The sequence below is a fragment of the Puma concolor genome, chromosome B1 (assembly GCF_028749965.1).
Source record: "Puma concolor isolate L17-30 chromosome B1, mPumCon1.1.hap2, whole genome shotgun sequence".
Lineage (NCBI taxonomy): Eukaryota > Metazoa > Chordata > Mammalia > Carnivora > Felidae > Puma > Puma concolor.
The window spans coordinates 133,671,478-133,689,953 of NC_141670.1; the positions used below are offsets into that span (position 1 = coordinate 133,671,478).

General features: G+C 38.7%; 1 protein-coding gene across 12 annotated transcripts in view; it reads left to right on the plus strand.

The window, feature by feature from the left end:
* FAM13A (family with sequence similarity 13 member A) overlaps window positions 1–18,476 on the plus strand; it is a 348,053-nt gene that overhangs the window by 264,599 nt on the left and 64,978 nt on the right. For all 12 annotated transcript variants that reach the window (XM_086704590.1, XM_086704594.1, XM_086704588.1 and 9 more), the window contains 2 exons: window positions 12,229–12,305; window positions 12,698–12,740. In XM_086704590.1, the coding sequence (XP_086560716.1) occupies window positions 12,229–12,305; window positions 12,698–12,740 (120 nt within the window). The remainder of the gene's footprint in view (window positions 1–12,228; window positions 12,306–12,697; window positions 12,741–18,476) is intronic.

Below are 18,476 nucleotides of genomic sequence, written 5' to 3' on the forward strand. Positions count from 1 at the left end.
TACATCATCCTTTTCTGTATATGCTTCAGTTTCTCTGAAAAGTGAGAACCAAAGTGTGTCTTCTTAGTCCATCTAGTTTTTAAAAATTTAACAACAACAATAAAAACTGAAGATAAAATTTATAATATAACATGAGCTGGAGTCCCCATAATAAATTACGTAATGTCCGCTTTTACCATGCAATGTGTAAATACTCTGATCTATTTTATCTCTGACCAGCTTTTAGCTCCATGCTGGGTTTTTCATACATTTACTAATATGGGCCACCTCTTTTCCATTGTCAATTTATGCATGTGCTCAGAGAAGATTCCCAATTTTGCCCTAAATAAAATATACATAAAGGCAAATTCAGGGAAACATGTTAATTTCTTTTTTCCCCTCCAAATGTCTTGATGCTCTGTTTCTAGAAGTAATAGTGACCAGCTAGAAGGGACAGAAACAATCACCCACCTCAGGTCCATTTCTGATACACTCCAAATAACGAATGTAAGCTTTGGAACCATTATACATATTAAATGTTTTTAGCATTAGCTTAATTCTTGCGTAGGGGAAAAGTAAATTTTTAAGTAAAATAAATGGTGCTAATTTCATTAGCTCTTTATTTGGCCCACAATTTGCTTATCTGCCAAAGAGATTACAATGACTAAAAGTCCAACACTTCATTGGAAAGAATGTACTCTATTTCAGTCCCTTTTTACGTGAACTGAAGCCATGAATATTTCTTTTCCACAAGGCATAATGTCTTAAATTAGCATGGTGGTGATAGCTAATAAAAATGAAAAAGTACATTTATTCCTTAGAATCTGTGTTTGATTGATATAATAACTATAGACATATTCTTTGCTTAAAAACATTTGAATGGGAGAGCCCAATGCCATCTTGGTCTTTTTAGGTGAAAGGGTTTGCCCCCATGTTAGTTGCCAGTTTCCTCATTCCAGGATTGTGAATGTCATGTATTAACATAAGTGAACCAAGTGGACCATGTCTTTTTGCAGTGAATAATTGAAAACCCTGCCAACACAACTTCCACGTAGAAAGTAAAGGTGCTGTCTAAGAGCTTTTCTAACTGTCATATGCCATGAATTTTTAAATCTGATCTTCACAGGTAACCACAAAGCAAATAGCCAGGGAACATAGCAAGTCTTTAGTCTCCATCCTAAAAGTTAAGTTGTGCATCTTAACTTGTCACTTACTTTTAACCTTCTAGGTTTACTTTTCCCAAATCTCCCCCCAAACCTTTTCCTGCTCCATTTCACGTGCTTTACACCCTGAGTAAACATTTATTTCTAAACTGGGTGGGAGAGGGGAGAAATGCATACATAATTATATGCCTTTATGTGCCAGGAAATATTTCAGATCCTGGGGATACAGCAGTGAGAAAAACAGGCAAAAGTTACTGTCCTCATGGAGTTTACATTCTAGTAGGGGGAACAGACCAATAATCAAGATAAGTAAGTAAAACACAAAATACGTCAGATAGTGATAACTACTAGGAAGAAACATAGAGCTGGAAATGGTGACAGGAATTGTGAGGGAGCAAGCGATGCAATTTTAAATGGAGTGATCTGAGAAGATCTCCCAAGAATTTGACATTTGAGTGTAAAGACTTAGAGAAAGTGAGGAAGCAAGCCATACTATCCTAGTAGGTGCAAAGGCCCTGAGACAATCATTTATCTGGAATGTTCAAAAAAACAAAAAGGTACCGTTGTGATTGGAGGAGAGTGAGCAAAGTTAAAGAGGTAATGGGAGAAAGTGGGCAGATGAAGTAGGGCCTCATGGATCATTGTGAGAACTCTGCCTTTAATATGGATGAGATGAGAATCCATTTGAGGGTTCTAAGTAGAATAGTGATCTGACTTACTGAAATTTGAATCAACTGCTATGTTGAGAATAGACAGTAAGCAGGCAATGGCAGAAAGAAGAACCCCAGTTAAGAGGCTATTGCAATAATCTGGAGTTAAGATGATGATGGTTTGAACAAGGTGATACCAGAGTCAGCATGTATTTCCTTGCAGATTGTATGATGCACTACTCTAGAGGCACTGTTCCCATAGACTAAAATGTGAACAGTTCCTCCTAGAGTGGTGCATTGCAGTCATCATGATGTGGTGGATGGATTCTGGGTGTATTTTGAAAGACCAAGGGAGTGAGTGTGGACAGAAAAGAAAAGTCACCTCAGGGGCTGTGAGCCATGAGACACACCAACCTTTAGAGGATAGAGAGATGAGAAGGTACCAGGAGAGGAGACTTAAGAGACTAGCAAAGTAGAAGACAGACAAGGTGAATTTGATGCCTTCGAAGCCAGGTGAACCCAGTATCTCAAAGAAGAGAGAAGGTCAGACGGTGGGTCAAGTAGAAGACTGCACGTTTGACCACTGGGGTTAGCAAGGTGGAGATCACTGAATAAGAGCGGTTTTGTTGAAGAGATAGGAGCAAAAGCCATTTTCCAGAGTAAATGAGAGAGGACCTGAACACAGCGAGTGATAATTTCACACTGATCACACCAGCCCACAACACAACCAAGGAGAATATGCTGTAGACAAAAAAAAAAGCATCTTGCACATCTGGAACCTCTGAGGTGGGAACTGGCTGGGCACTTTGCCTTTGCCCTGTCACCTCTTGAGACAGTCATGATCAGCAGGAACCAAGAGGCTACAGAGAATTCAGAGCTTAAAAATTAGTGGTAGTGAGTGACATTAGAGTGTTCTGCCTTATCTCTAATTATTGCCACGGTCCCAAGCTTTTCCTCCTCCTTTAAACTCCTAGCTCATGCCTGTGCCCTTCAGTCATTCTCAGAGCAAAACCTTGTCTCCTCATTTACTTGGAAGAACTAGGACACCCAGCTTGTGTTTCAGCAGCTTCCCTCCTGCTTCAAAACATCTCTAAAAACTTCACTCATTTTATTTTCTCACCTGCTCAAATGATAACATGGCTTTTCTAATTTCTGAGGTTACCTTCTAACTCAAGAAGTGTCCGTGTAAATTCTGTTTTCTACCTCCATCTCCCCACCCCACCCCCATGTACGTGTACAAACATACACATACACTCACTCACACGGTTTTCATGGCTTCCTGTCCACTGGCTCATTTCTGTTGGCCTAGAAAAAGCATCCACCTCTAAAAGCTTCCTCTTCTGGGTGCAATTTAACAGCTTGAATCAAAAGCCCATAACTCAGTCATGCATTTTATCCAGTAATCATACTTCTGCCACTCAGTTCTACTTAAATATGGAAAAGACCGTGAGTATTAATTTGCTCACTGCAAGGCTTTCTATAATCATGGAAAATTAGAAGCAATCTAAATGCTTAAAAGTACGAGATCAGATTAGTAATGTGGATGTCAGTTCAGTAAAATTATTATTTGGAAGACCATGTAATAAAATAAAAAACATTGACAAGTTATATTTTAAGTGCTTTGTATATATTATCAATTCTAGTACTCCCAATTATCCATAAGGCAGATTTAGTAGTAGTAGTAGTAGTATTCTCATTCTAAACATGAGGGAAATGAGGCAGAAGAGATTAAATAACATCTCCAAGGTCACATACAAGTGGTGGCGCTGAGAGTCTACTATATCCTTCAATATTAAAAGTGGGTTATGAAGTGTGCATTTATATATGTATATATGTCTCTGTACATTTTCATATATGTATGTCTATAAATGTATGTATCGTATATGTGTACATATTTGTATGTGTGTATATGTATGTATCTCATGTGTGTGTACAAATGTATATAAAAATGTTCATTCCCAGGAAAAAAGACTGAAAGGAAGTAAGCCTAAAGTGATTGATAATATCATGTTGGTGGTAGCAGTATTAGAAGTAGCTGTCACTCAAGGGGCGCGTGGGTGGCTCAGTCAGTTAAGAGTCCAACTCTTGGGGCGCCTGGGTGGCGCAGTCGGTTAAGCGTCCGACTTCAGCCAGGTCACGATCTCGCGGTCTGTGAGTTCGAGCCCCGCGTCGGGCTCTGGGCTGATGGCTCAGAGCCTGGAGCCTGTTTCCGATTCTGTGTCTCCCTCTCTCTCTGCCCCTCGCCCGTTCATGCTCTGTCTCTCTCTGTCCCAAAAATAAATAAACGTTAAAAAAAAAAAAAAAAAAAAAGAGTCCAACTCTTGATCTCAGCTCCGGTCTTGGTCTCACAGTCATGAGTTCGAGCTCCTGTTGGACCTCACACTGGGCGTGAAGCCTCCTCAGGAAAAAAAAAAAAAAAAAGAGCGGCTGTTAGTGCATGCTCTGTTTTTCAGATGTTCCCCATATGAGTATACTAATTCTATAAAATATAGAGTAAGCATCACATTTATGTACAAAAACCGAAAACATAGTCTAGCAGCTCTCTTATTTATAAACAATATCTGTTTAATGCCTTGTGCACCCTCTGAAATCACAGGCAGGGTTCAAGGAAAGAGCATAGCTCTTGCAGTCAGACCTCAGTTTTCAGTTTCAACTTTATCACTTAATATCTATGGCGAGTGGGCATGTTATTTAGCCTCAGTTACTTTATCCGTAAAGTGGGACTGTTAATGCTTCACTGTGGTTTTTTTTTTTTTGTGAGATTTAAATGCAACTAAATGTGCTAAAGAATAGAGAAAACTGAACACTGTTCACACGTAAGTTCCTTTCTGCTCCCTAGATTCTAATGACCAGTCTCTTTTCCTTCACTTGCTATCCAACATTTTGAACAGTCTGCACTTCCTTGTTCTCAATCTTGCTTCTCACACTTGCTTGTTCAATCCCAGTAACCCAGAATCTACGCCCACTTCTCTGGGAAACCTGCTTTCTCCCTATCGCTGTCTGGACATGGAATTGGAACTGCTCTTCTAAGACCCCTGTGCTCTGACATTCTCTTGGTCCTTGACTCCTCAAGCCCTTGTGGGCTTGATATTTCTTCCCTTTTTCTCAGAACCCTCTCCCTCTTCGCCTTGGTGACACCTCTCCTGTGTCCTGTGATCACGATGACTTTCTTCTGTGTCATCTCTTTCACTGGCTCAGCCTCCATAAAGCATAGGTGAATGTAGATGCTCCCAAGTTTTGTCTCATTTCTCTTTTCCATCTTTGCTTGAGAGCTTTGCCACTCACATGGTGTCAAATGCACCTCTCTACCAATGACTGCCAAGTCAACATTTGATTGAAGCTCTCTGCAGTCCACCTTAGAAAGTGAGCATGTTAAAACCGAATTCATTGTCTTTTCCTCCTGGATCTCTTTTTCACCAGGCTACCCATCTGATTTCATCAGTCAACATCTTCTTGGTCCTTTTGTTTGCCCCCAGCCCCTCTTCCAGCTTTTCAGTCAGTTGTCAAATTTAGTGGACTCTACTTTAAAAATGGTATGAAGGACCCCCTTGTCCCTTTGTATTGCCATTACATCACTGAGGCCCTTGTTATAATTGCCCTGGAATATCAAAACAGTCACCTGACATGTCTGCATACCACCACCCTCTCCTGTCCCCAGGCTGTCTTACCTGCCCCTGCAAAACAGTCATCTACCTAATGCAGCAATTTTCAACCCTTGTTTTCCGTGCACTAATTCCTGTCACAAACTACATGACAGTGATTCTCTGGGTAGTGTCAATGTAATGTAAAAAAGCCCCACATTGTGAACCACTGATTTAAAGTTATTCATTCCTTCAACTATACAACAACTAACTGTAAGACAAGCACTCTTTGAGGAGCTAAAGACACAGAAGTTGTCAAAACAGATACACTCACAGCCATCCTGAAGTTTACATTCTTATAGGATCAAATAAGAAACAAGAAAATATATAGTCAGATGGCAGTACATGCTGTGGAAAAAAATGCAGTGGGCAGAGATGACAGGAAGTGGTGTGGGGTGAAGGACTGATATACAGAAGATACCCCGGTCAGGCTCACTAAGAAGATTTGTGCAGGGACCTGAAAGAGGTGAGAGAGTGAGCCATCAGGTGAGGAGAGGGGAGAGGGGGCAGCAGGCTTCGCCTATTTGAGGATAAGCAAGAGGTTGCTGTGGTTGCAACAGGGTTGAGGAAGGAGCATTATGAGCAATGAGGTCAGAGATGTAGCAAGGGTACTGATCACTTAAGCCTTTATAGCTGTTTTTAGGTCTTTGGGATTTATCTGGAGTGAGATGAGGAGCCACTAGAAGATTAAAAAGAAGAAAATAATTTTCTGATATACCTTTTGAAAGAATCGCTCTAGCAACTGTGTTAAGAATAGCGCAGAGGTGGTAAGGGATGAACAAACACTAAAGCAAAATAATTGACGTAATCTAAGCAAGAATTGATAACAATTTAGGCCAGGATGATAGCCATTAAGTGGCAGGAAGAGGTCAGACTATGGATGTATTTTGAGGGAATAAAGAGGATTTTCTAATAGATTGGATGTGGATGTGAAGAAAGAGGTGGGTGCGGGATGACTCCAAGACCTTTAGAGTAACTGGAAAGATGGAGAATAATATTGGAGGGGCAAATTCAGAGAGAAAAACCAAAAGTTGGCATTCAGATATGTTGAGCTTGAGATGCTCATTAGTAAAGAAGTCAAGTAAGCAGTTAGGTGTGTGAATCTGGAGCTCAGCGGAGAGATGAAGTTTGGAAGTCTTTGGAAGATAAGTTTGGAAATCTTTGGCACCAGTTGGCATTTAAAGGCTTGGGATGGTCTGTGCTGGCACGTAGGGAACAAGCAAAAAGAAGGGCTCCAATGACTGCACTCTGGGACATACCAACATTTGTAGGCAGGTGAGAAGGTATAGGCAAAAAAGATTAGGAAGGAGCAACTAGCAATCTTCAGTACAAGCACGGGGCAAGAGCCTTACTGGATTTTAGTCAGCAACAAATCAGAGGAGAGAAATTGGAATAGTGCAATACCCACATCTGCCTTTATGGTAGATTTAGGTGGGAGGAAAGAAGAAACCATCCAGTTGGTCGGTTTCAAGAAAGAATCAGAGGAAATGAATTGGGTACTGCAAGTGTAGAAAGTCTTTGAACACATGTGGCTCTCTAGGAGCGAGGAAAAATGAAGCAGCAGAGTCAGAGACAATGCAAGATCAAGAGAGAGTATTTAAAAGGCAGTGATAGGGGCGCCTGGGTGGCGCAGTCGGTTAAGCGTCCGACTTCAGCCAGGTCACGATCTCGCGGTCCGTGAGTTCGAGCCCCGCGTCGGGCTCTGGGCTGATGGCTCAGAGCCTGGAGCCTGTTTCCGATTCTGTGTCTCCCTCTCTCTCTGCCCCTCCCCCGTTCATGCTCTGTCTCTCTCTGTCCCAAAAATAAACGTTGAAAAAAAATTTAAAAAAAAAAAAAAAGGCAGTGATATCGCAGAGTATTTGTGTAAGATAAGTCAATAGAGAAGGGAATTGATGTGCAAGAGAAGGGGATCCATTGCAGAATCAGTGTTCTTGAGTAATTGATAGAGGGTGGAACCTAGTGGGTGGGTGGAGGGGTTTGATTGTAACTTACTTTGACCTAAAGACTGTTTCATCAGACACTTGAATGGTTTGCCCCACTACCTCCTTTACATTACGCTAAAGGTCTGCCCCTGTGTCCTAGCCACAAGCTACCTTTCACCTAAGAAACATAAATACCCTTCTGACTTTTCAATCTCACCATGTTTATACACATCTAGTATTTCTTTCCTGTACATACTATTGAATAAGGAAAGAATATGCTAGCCACTTTGAATTTTGATTTGCCAATATTATCATTCAGAAAGAACCTATCTAGAAATGAAAAATATTAAGAGTGTAACAAACCACAGTTGGAGCAAGAACGTAATACAGAAGTCGTGATGGCAAGGACCAGTGTCTGTCTGGTTCCCCATTTACCATTGCACCCCAATGCCTAGCAGAGTTCAGCACTTACCAAAATCATGTGTTGAAAAAAACGAGTGCATGAATGGGTGCCATATTTTTAAGGGTAACTTGTGTCACAAAAGGCCCAAAATGCAAGGTCTTGAACACAGTAAATGTTCTTTCTCCCATAACCACCTAAAACAGGAGTTGAGAGCCAGGGGGAGAAGTGGAGGACTTGGTCCATACAGTTTTTCGAGACTCAGGCCAACTGTCTCCCTCTTCTTCAAGTAGCTTCCAGCACACTACGGTGGTTTTCATCTCCATTCCAACTCACAGAAGGACATCAAGAGCATCCAGGAATGTACCTGCCGGGGTAGTTTATCAGCCAGGCCTGGAAGCCACACACGTTGCCTCACACAGCCTATAGGAGAGAAGTTAATCACATGGCCATATCTCAATGCAAGAGAGGCCAGGAAATGTTACTGGGCCTGGGGCTACTTATTTCTGTGGAAGGAAAGTAGAGTGGATTTTGGTGGATAGCTAGCAAACTCTTCTATCGGCATTCTCGTACCCTACCAGTAGTTCTTTTTAAATATGGATTAAGTTACACGGTTTTCTGCAAGAAAACATAAAACGTACAAAAAGAAATTCAAATCCACATTAATCCTTCATTAATAAGAATATATCAAATATTCTCCTTCTCTGAGAGCTCAAGGTTAGAATAATGAACCTGTTTTGACTAGCAGTGTTCTCTGCAGCCTTCAGACTGAGCTGTTTGTATATTGAGAGAAGGCATTTTTTTCAGTGTCTTCTATAAAGGCTTTGTCAGCATTTTACAGTTCTAGAAGACAAATTTGTCTTTGCTCCAAGTGTTTTCAAGTGCTTCAGTGGTCAAACAGGTTTTGAGTCTAGCTTTTAATGCCAAAACAGAGAGGGGGGCCAAGGGGAAGAATTGAAAATAAATTCCACAGTCTCAGGCTAATTTTTTCATGGCTTTTGCTCTTTTTAGATTTCAGGATATTTTTATAATTAAGGAAGGTGGTTCTTAAAATTCACTTCCTTCTGACACATAAAAACTGTCCAAATAAATTATATCATAGCAGATATGTGTGTTTTGAAAGTCACTGGTAAGCCTTAAATGAAGCAGAATTTTATGGATTGTAGACTAAGCTTTATCTGTTTTTTTTTAATACAGTTCAAGAAGCAGTTTCATTAATTTATACTTAAAGTCATAATCTGTTCTTTGCTATTTCTTAAAATGACCTATTTAAAAGAGCCTAAGTTTAGAAGACCAATTGAAATAAAAATGAATGCAATAAAACATTTTTAAAGAGTTTTATTACTTTAACCTTTAATAAATGAAAACATTAATGAACCACTCTTTTACCACACCTAGAGAAGTGTTTGGGACATAAAACAGTTCAAAATCTTCAGAAGGCATTGAGTCAGTATTTTTTCATAAGACAAATACTATTAACAACTGCAGAACATTCGAAAGTCCAGTAGCATACTTCTCATACAATGGAAGTCTTCTAATTCACCTGTTATTTTAACCTACACATTCTGTTTCCTCTTTTCTCATCTCACTGAAGTGGAGGAATTGCTGATCTGTTTCTTTATCTTTCCTTCCTAAACCTTAGGCAAAAAATGGAAGTTAGAATTTATAACATGTTTTGTGCCCATGGAAATAGGTACTTTTGTTACTGTATTCAGAGATCTTTACTACTGTTGTTTCATTCTGAAAAAAATTGAGGTAGATTGCCAGTTGTAACACATTCTTCACATGTTCCTGTTCCCAAAAGGTATAGGGGCAACCCAGCTGCCTTGGCAAAGGAACACTGGGTGCTCGCTTGCTGCTTTAAGTGAAAGCAGCTCATGAATATTCAACAGTCTCAAACGTGTAGACAACATGAAAGTTGGAATTGTCATAAAGTCTTAGGAATATAGAACAGTTTTGAAAGTCACCCTTTGTCTATTACATCTATAAAAACTCAAATCCTTGGGGAGTTCTCAAACATAGGGATCAAACATGTTTTAAAAGTGGGGTCGGGGAGGGAGTTGAAGTTATTGCTTACTTATTTTAACCCTGGAGAACAGCTAGACTTTCACACATTTTACAACCGTTTTTTGCAAAGCTTTCCATTATTAACATAGCTATCTTTTTTCTATAATTCTCAAAATCTATAATCAATTATATCTTGGTTCTTTCTATTTAGAAAAAAATTCTTGTAGCATCTTACTGAAGTATCTTTAAATTCATATAATATTATAGCTTATTTTCTGTTCTCTTTCTGAATATTTCTTAGCCTTAATGTGAAGATTTTTATTTATTCAGAAATAGTCATTCGCATATAATTAAAAAATGTATTTCATTGACACAGTTCTAAAATTATCTGAGGGTAGAAGGTTGTACTTTCCCTAGGAATTCATGTTCCATAACTTTAGGAAAACTTAATACTGTTGTCCAAGATCTTACACTAAAGATTTTGATAATCTATTAAAGATTACCAATGAGAACAAACAAAGATTGTCTGTCATAGATATATCTCTTGTTTTTCAGGAAGATCACATTTGGGTAATAAGAGCAATTATGCTTTGCTTCAAGGAGAGCCATTTTAGAGAGGCCTCTTCTAAATATATAATTGAATTTTGTCATAATTTTCATTTGTCAGATCGATTCTCAAATCAACTGTGTAAATTATCTAAGTGTCTAAATTGATGTTTAGTAATGGAAGACACAAACACTCCAGTTCCTGGGGACATTTCCTTAACTGGAGAAATAATAGTAAAATATTTTAGGGGAGGTGGATCTCACAGTTTCAGAAATAATAATCACGGCATCAACAACAATACCTAATATCCTTTAAATGTACCTGGTATTATTCTAGTGCTTATACATCTGTTATCTCCTTTAATCTTCATGACCACCTATATTAAGTCTTGTGATCTCCATTTTTCAGAAGAGGAAATTGAAGGTCAGGTAGGATCATAACAGTTGGTAAATGATAGAGCTAGGATTCAAACCCAAACATTCTGACTCCAGAGTCACCATTCTATTATGTTATACTTACTGTGTCTCCCTTTGTTTCTACTGTTTGATGGAGCCCAGGGTTTTAAACTTTACGAATTCCAGGTAAGTGGGTCAAACCAAGGTAAATGGAAAATAATTCATTCATTTACCGAGCCAAAGATTAGTTTTCTACTCCAATTATGTGTTTATTTTGTAAAGATTTTTATATATGTCAATTTCATCAGATTATTGTGAACCTTAGTCAGATTTACTTTGTGAAGGGTTTTTCATGATGGAAGGCTATAAATATGTAGATGAACACATGTTGCTTCAATATTATTATTCTAATGATACACAATAGGTGGGTTGTGCTTAATGTCTTTTTAATGCAGATACGAATCTGTGAGTTCAGTGAAATTCAGGTTCAGATCTCCAAGGCAGGTATTTTTTTTTTTCAGTTTAGTGAATGTAAATGTGTTCTCATTTGCTTATTTGTAATCTTCCTTCATGGGGATGGCTTACTTATTATGTGCTCAGTTGCCTGAATTGTATTTAGAAAGCTTTGGCCACATTCACAGAGGCCGTCAAAAAACCTTACAGATATGCCTCCCGATAAGTATTAAAGCCCTCTTGGCCAGCCTGAAATACATGCTATTCAAAGTAAATTTCCTGTTTATATTTTTCCCATCTTAGCTGATATAAAGATTAATATTAAATATCACAGAAACAAAGGTTCTTTATGCCATTTCTTTTTATGGATAGTTTACAGTTTAGCTATGTGTTTTCCCACTTTATATTTGCAGTTTATACTGAAAATATGTTAAATGAACAATGAATGTTACGTTGGTTTCTGATTAGATTCAAGGTCAGATTCCCCAGTTCTAGTTCTTTTTCTTTTTTTTTTTTTTTCTTGTTTATTTATTTATTTTGAAAGAAAAAGCACAAGTGGGGAAGGGGCAGAGAGAGGGAGAGAAAGAGAGAGAGAATCCCAAGCAGGCTCCACACTATCAGTGCAGAGCCCAATGCAGGGCTTAAACTCACAAGCCGTGTGATGATGACCTGAGTCAAAGCTGGACACTCAACTGACTGAGCCACCTAGGCGCCCCTCCTTAGTTCTAATTCAAATGCCGCCACCCTGATGTTCTGACAATCTGGGTTTTGCTATGGTTAGCTCTAAGATATGGATGATACCTAACAAGGACATTATAGGATATAGTGATCATTTCTATGATGGTATCAGATACCTTCATTAAGGGGATGATAAAACTCAACATCCAATTTTATGCAAGTGGCATCTACTAAACTGTCATAATTTTACTGGTTTTAACAAAGATAGAAATAGGACTTGAATTAGCTTATATCTGCATATTATCTGATTTTACTATTTTAAATAAAGGAGGATCTTCTGTTGCATGTTTCTTACCATTCTTACTGGGTAACCAATAATATGTTTTGTTACAGAATATGGAAAGCCTCAACTCCACACCATCTCATGAGAGGGCTGGACCTGATGATGTTGAACTGATGTCCGACGAAAGGTAATTTTAGCATTTTCTCCTCAAATTGCTTACAAGAGCATGAATAGCTTTTTTTTTTTTTTTTTTTCACTTAATGCAGTGTGCCTTAAAAGAACTAAAAAGAATAGAATTAAAAGACTGTATGTTCACCAACAGTATTTTGTAGCATGGGAAATGCTTGGAATAGAAAATCTGCCATGGTGCTCTTAAAGACTACTGTATGCATTGTTGTATTTCTAGTTTTGTTTTATTTTGATTTTTTTTTGTTTTGTTTTCGAATTTTATCAGAATTTAATTTAGAGCCACTCAGCTTCCTTTTAAAATGAATGAAGTCATAAATTTCAATGGATGAAAAGCATTGTTCTAAAACAGATTGACCTTTTATGATATTTTGTTGTTGCTGTTACTTGTAGCAAAGAAAATGAAAAAGACGGCAGACATACCCAGCATTTTGAGGTGAGTAGCTAAGAAAACTGTGACTGTAATGGGGCTGTTCATACATTCCTGAGAGCACATGGGAAGCATTATTAGACTGTCAGTAAGGGATAATGAGATTAAGGGATAGGACTGTGATTGGTTTTCAAAAGGCAAATACTGAGACATAAAGATTCCATGAGAAATCATAAGAACTCTTTTCTTTGCTTTTTAAATTCTTTTTTTTAATATGAAATTTATTGTCAAATTGGTTTCCATAGCTTTTTAAAATCTTTTATTTTGCTTGCAGAGAGAAACTTCAATAGCATGGAGATTTCTCTTTAGATTTTCTGTAAAATAAAACAAAAAGCCAAATCTACTGGTTTGATTTTTTTTTTATGTTTTATACATTTTTTAAGTGATTGAAATAAATAAGCAGTGAGTTTAGTGGATCTATCACAGAGACTTGTCTCATTAATTTTCAAATTAAGATAAACTCAGTGTGAGTTACTAAACCCAATTTGTTTTCTGAGTTTTGTCTCATTTTAAGTAAGCCATGGAGAAAAAGTATCTAACTCCCTTATGTTGTTTATATCTTAAAGTTTTGGTGATTTCCTGTATTTCTTGTTCTCCAAGGGCATCGCCATGCTGGCCAAAATGATTTCCCTTTTCCCAACCCTGGCTTCCATTCAGTGTGCTTAACCCCATTTTTCATTCATGTATGTGTACATAATCTACTTCCAAATGCTTTCAACTCTACTTTCAATGTTTTTATCAATTTTTCTCTTTGGCCAGATTTAAAGCATTTTTCAACCTGTTCTTGAGTTCTGAATCTTGAAATACTAATTATACATAGAACTCTTCCTCTAACCCAGTGATTCCTAATCTTTATTGGACAAATTCTAATTCACTGATGGATTTACTCAGGAGCATGTATTGAGTCCTGCTGTGGACACATACTGTGTTAGAAGCTGCGATTCAGTAACGGCTCCAGTCCCTACCCTCCATGGAGTTTTACAATCCAGGAGACTGAGAATCTAAAAGCTGTAGACTTCTTCTTAGAAAAATGCACACTTTGTGTACAATTGTCATAAAAGAGCTGGGAATTAATTGCCAACTCCCCCCGTTCCCTACCAATGCTGTGGACTCATCATATTCCCTATGTTCAGTTCTTGTCATGTATACTTCATCGACCTAGCCAGATAATGGAAGGGGAATGCTTCCTCTTTCCGACTTCCAGCTGCTGGGCCACTTCTTTCATCTCTTATTTCCAACCCATGTAAGCTTCCTTCCTTGGGACCCAGGCAATGAGCTGACATCTTTTTCCTTGACACCAGGTACCTTTGTCAGAGCACAGTTTCCCCGTGATCGCGTTGTTTCCTTTTTCTTCTCGTTTCACCCTCTCTCTGTTCTTTTCCTCTACTCACAGCAAGCACCTAGTCATCATGCCATTGAACGTTACTTTAAAGAAAATTGCTTCGCCAGCCTCCTAGAGAGGTCTCCTCCGTTTCCTCCCTTTTCAGCCTATTATCCTCTATAAGATAAAAGGATATAGAGCAGCCTTTGTGGATGGACTTCATAACATTAACTCGTAAATTCCAGGTGGCACCGAAACTCAACCCATGCTGAACTCAGTTTGCCTTGGTATTTTGTGGGCAGCTCCTATGGCAGTGGATGAATCATGGGGAAAAAATCTCAAGTCCTTCTTCCATGTGCCAGGTCCTATTCTTACATGGGTCCGCCATGTGCAGTTACCAGTCAGCACCCGGCCCCCGGTTGGCTCTCCTGAAGCACTCACTATTAATAATCATTGCCACCATAATAAGTTCAGCTAGGAGATAAAATTAGGCAGTGAGTTAAAATCTAGCTCGGCAATCCATGTCACCTTTCTTTCACAACTGCCCCACAGGAGAAAAACAAGCCATCACTCCATAAGATTAGGATGATGTTTCTCCTCATGAAGGCATGGGTTTCTTTCACTGAAGGAAATGTATATTTAATTGTTAGTGATGGACTGTGAAAAAGATCCATTTTCCATTTTTAAAGCTCTTTCCCTTGTTTGCCACGTATTGTGATTGTTTACCATTCAACATGTGCAGCACTTTCTAGAACTTATTTTACAACCTAAATAGTTAATCTGGTCTTCTAGTAATACCACAATAATTCCTAAATCGCAGAGATGAAAAATAAGTCTAGGCTTTGGTTACCCCTCCTAGAATTCTGTGTAATTGGTATTCTATTTCACACCTCCTACAGCATCAGATTGAGAGGCCAACACTTACATGCCCACCATGGATGGATGTGATGTTGTTTCCAGCTACATTTTTCATGAAGACAATTTGTCTTCCTTAATACCGTCCTTTAAATTTTTCCTTACATATTCTTGAGATCCATGTGAGGTTAAGACAACAAATGACAGCTGTTGGGAAAGGTGGTCTTTCCTTCTTGTTTTGAGTCACGTTTCCATGAGAATGAGGAACACTGGTGATGCTCCTTACAGGGACAGGTAGGCAGAGAGAAGCTGGTTTTAGAATCTGCTGCTCAGACACAAATGCAGGCGCAACTGTGACTTTATTTTTGAAGTAATCATTTTGCAGCCCTTAAATGTGTTTTTGTTTGAATGCATGTGTTGACAACTGAACATCAGTTTATCACTTTGTGGCACATCTTTTTAATTTTTTGAATCAACTCATCTTATCCAAAAAGAGAATCTGCTTGAGATCTCCGATGGTCAATGGAAAAAAAATTGAGTCCCTTCAAAATGCCAAAAATTAAAGTATGATTTCTTTGGGTAGGTTTTCAAGAGGCTGGCATTTTAATAAAATATCCGGGGGGCACCTGGGTGGCTCAGTCTGTTAAACATCTGACTTCGGCTCAGGTCATGATCTCACGGTTCATGAGTTCGAGCCCCACTTGGGGCTCTGTGCTGACAGCTCAGAGCCTGGAGCCTGCTTCTGATTCTGTGTGTCTCTCTCTCTCTCTGCTCCTCCCCCACTCATGCTTTCTCTCTAAAAAATAAATAAACATTTAAAAAATTTAAAAAATAAATAAAATACCCCATTTGGGCTTTTTGAAATGAGGTAATGTAAGGAAGAGCCTAGCACACTGTTCCCTGTACAGATGGAATCCAGAGTCTTTGTTCTTTTGTTTCTTTTTAAATTCAGTGAACAACTGGAAGCATCCAGAAGAAAGGTCGTCCTTAAAACCAGCAATTTCTAGATTCTAAAAGGTATCACTGAAAATACAGATTTTCGAAGTTCTTACAATGGAGTTTCAACCTTATGCTTCAGTGATTCCTTCTGATAAGTTCTTTCCTTTTGGGGAGATATTTCATGCCTCTGTATAAAATCCAGAACATGAAACCTACAACTTTATACTTAATACTTTATCAAGAACGCAATACCTGTAAGAATTATTGAGTGCATGGGGCGCCTGGGTGACTCAGTCGGTTAAGTGTCCGACTTCGGCTCAGGTCATGATCTCGCAGTTTGTGAGTTCGAGCCCCGCGTCAGCCTCTGTGCTGACAGCTCAGAGCCTGGAGCCTGCTTCAGATTCTGTGTCTCCCTCTCTCTCTGCCCCTCCCCAACTTGTGCTCTGTCTCTGTCTCTCAAAAATGAATAAATGTAAAAAAAAAAAAAAAAAACTTCAAGAATTATTGAGTGCATGGAAGGGTATTACCTTATCTGGGAGAGGTCATTTTATGTCAGAAGTATAAGGTTAATGAAGTGTTAAATTCTTTCAAGATATTTTTACATTCTTTATGCTTTCTAAGCCTACTGCTTAGAAGAGCTTAGAAGCATACCTTTGATAACAAATAAGACATTCATAGTAAACAAAAGTCCATTTCCCTTTTTTATCCTGCTTGAAAAAAGAAAGAGGAGTAAGAGAGAAGACAAGGCTTTCCAATCAAGACTGAAAATTAATATTAATTATCAAACATCTTAAGTCTAGTCTTTTATTTGCCCTGAGCAGGATTGAGATAAATTCCGAAATATCCCTGTCAACAAGGATTTATGAAATGAATCACCATGTTATTTCAACTTCGGTGTATTGTATGGAAGCCTTAGGATTTTGTTATTATTGGTTTTAATGTTAGAACAAGAATAATTTAAGGGCTCTATTTATTTAGATTCACTTCCCATTTCACCCAGTCTCTAACGGCTACTGAAACTTTGGAATTCCCATGAACTTTGGAAATTTGTTATGTCCACTTTCTTTTATTGTCAGGCCAAACAGTAAATGTTTATGGTTCCATGTGGTTCTTCTGTTAACACTGTGTGGTTCCTTCCTGTGCAAACTGCATTACACAGTACACTCTCTGATATCATCGCTCCTAGCTCTGGTAAGCCATTAGGCTACTTATTTATATCCTGTGCAGGGAGAAGGGATGGAACAAAAATTCAACTATTTGAAGTCAGGGAAGGAGCAAGATCAGTGAAGTCTGAGAATTGAAAAAGCCAGGCCCAGTTTGATAGGGCAAGTCTTGACAAAGATCAGGTGAATAGTAGTTAATGGTTCCTTGACCTGAACATGGAATGTCACCTGAGGTCCCAGGCAAGGTGAGCTCTCTTGAGTATTTGCTCCCTGGCATCCTGTTTTTTTTCTTTTATAACATATGTGACACTGGTATTTACATGTTCAGTATCTTTGTTCCACACTAAATTCCATATGTTGTTAATTCCTGTAATCCCAGTGCCTAGGACATAGTATGTGTTCAATAAACACTTGCCAGATGAATGAATGTGAAAGGGAAGTAATGAATAATTGGAAATAGCATTTTTTTTACAGTAACTATGGGACAGCCATTTTTGTATATGTTTTTCACTTAATCTTCATGCCAACTTTATGAAATCTTGCACTTGCATTATAGAAAAAAAGCTTTAAAAAAAAAGAAGCAGCTAAAGCACAAAGAGGTTTTCATTGAAGGTCTTGCTGCTAGTTGGCCAGGATTGAAACTCAGCTCTCCAACTCTTCAACCCATCCCCTGTCTGCCACACCACACTGTTGTTTAGTGGGTTTCTGTAGGGCACAACATTTTTGACAAGGGTTTGGTGTGTGACCCCACGGCATAAGGATCTCTGAGTTGAAAATTGTGAAAAAGCAGTAGTCCCCCATTATCTGCGGTTTCACTTCCCGTGATCTCAGTTACCCACAGTCAACCCTGGTCCAGAAGCAGATGATTGTCTTTCTGACATGTCACCTGTAGGTCAACAGTAGCCCAACACTGTGTCACAACGTCCACACGATTCACCTCGCTTCACCTCACATAGACCTTTGTCATCTCACAGCATCACAAGAAGTGTAAGTATCTCACAGTAAGATATTCTGAGAAAGAGATCACATTCACATCACTTGTATTACATTATGCAGTGCAGTGGTTCTATGTTATTAGTAGTTCTTGTTCATCTCTTACTGTGCCTAATTTATCAGTTAGACTTTATCATAGGTACATATGTATAGGAAAAAGCATAGTGCATGTAGGGTTCAGTACTATCCTTGGTTTCAGGCATCCACTGGGCATCTTGGAATGTACCCCCTCAGAATAAGGGGGGACTATTGTAACTCATTTACTCTCTGATTCAACTGAAGATATAAGACATGTAAACAACAAAAGTTGAAACCAGAAATATTTTGGTATTTGAGAATGTCCTTGACATTTTGACATTAATGATCTAGTAGAAGAAGCAGACAAGCAAGAAGACAAGTGTAATTCCATATGATGAGCAACAGGAGAGTGTGTGGAATGATCTGGAGAGGTGCATCATCCAAACTAGGCTA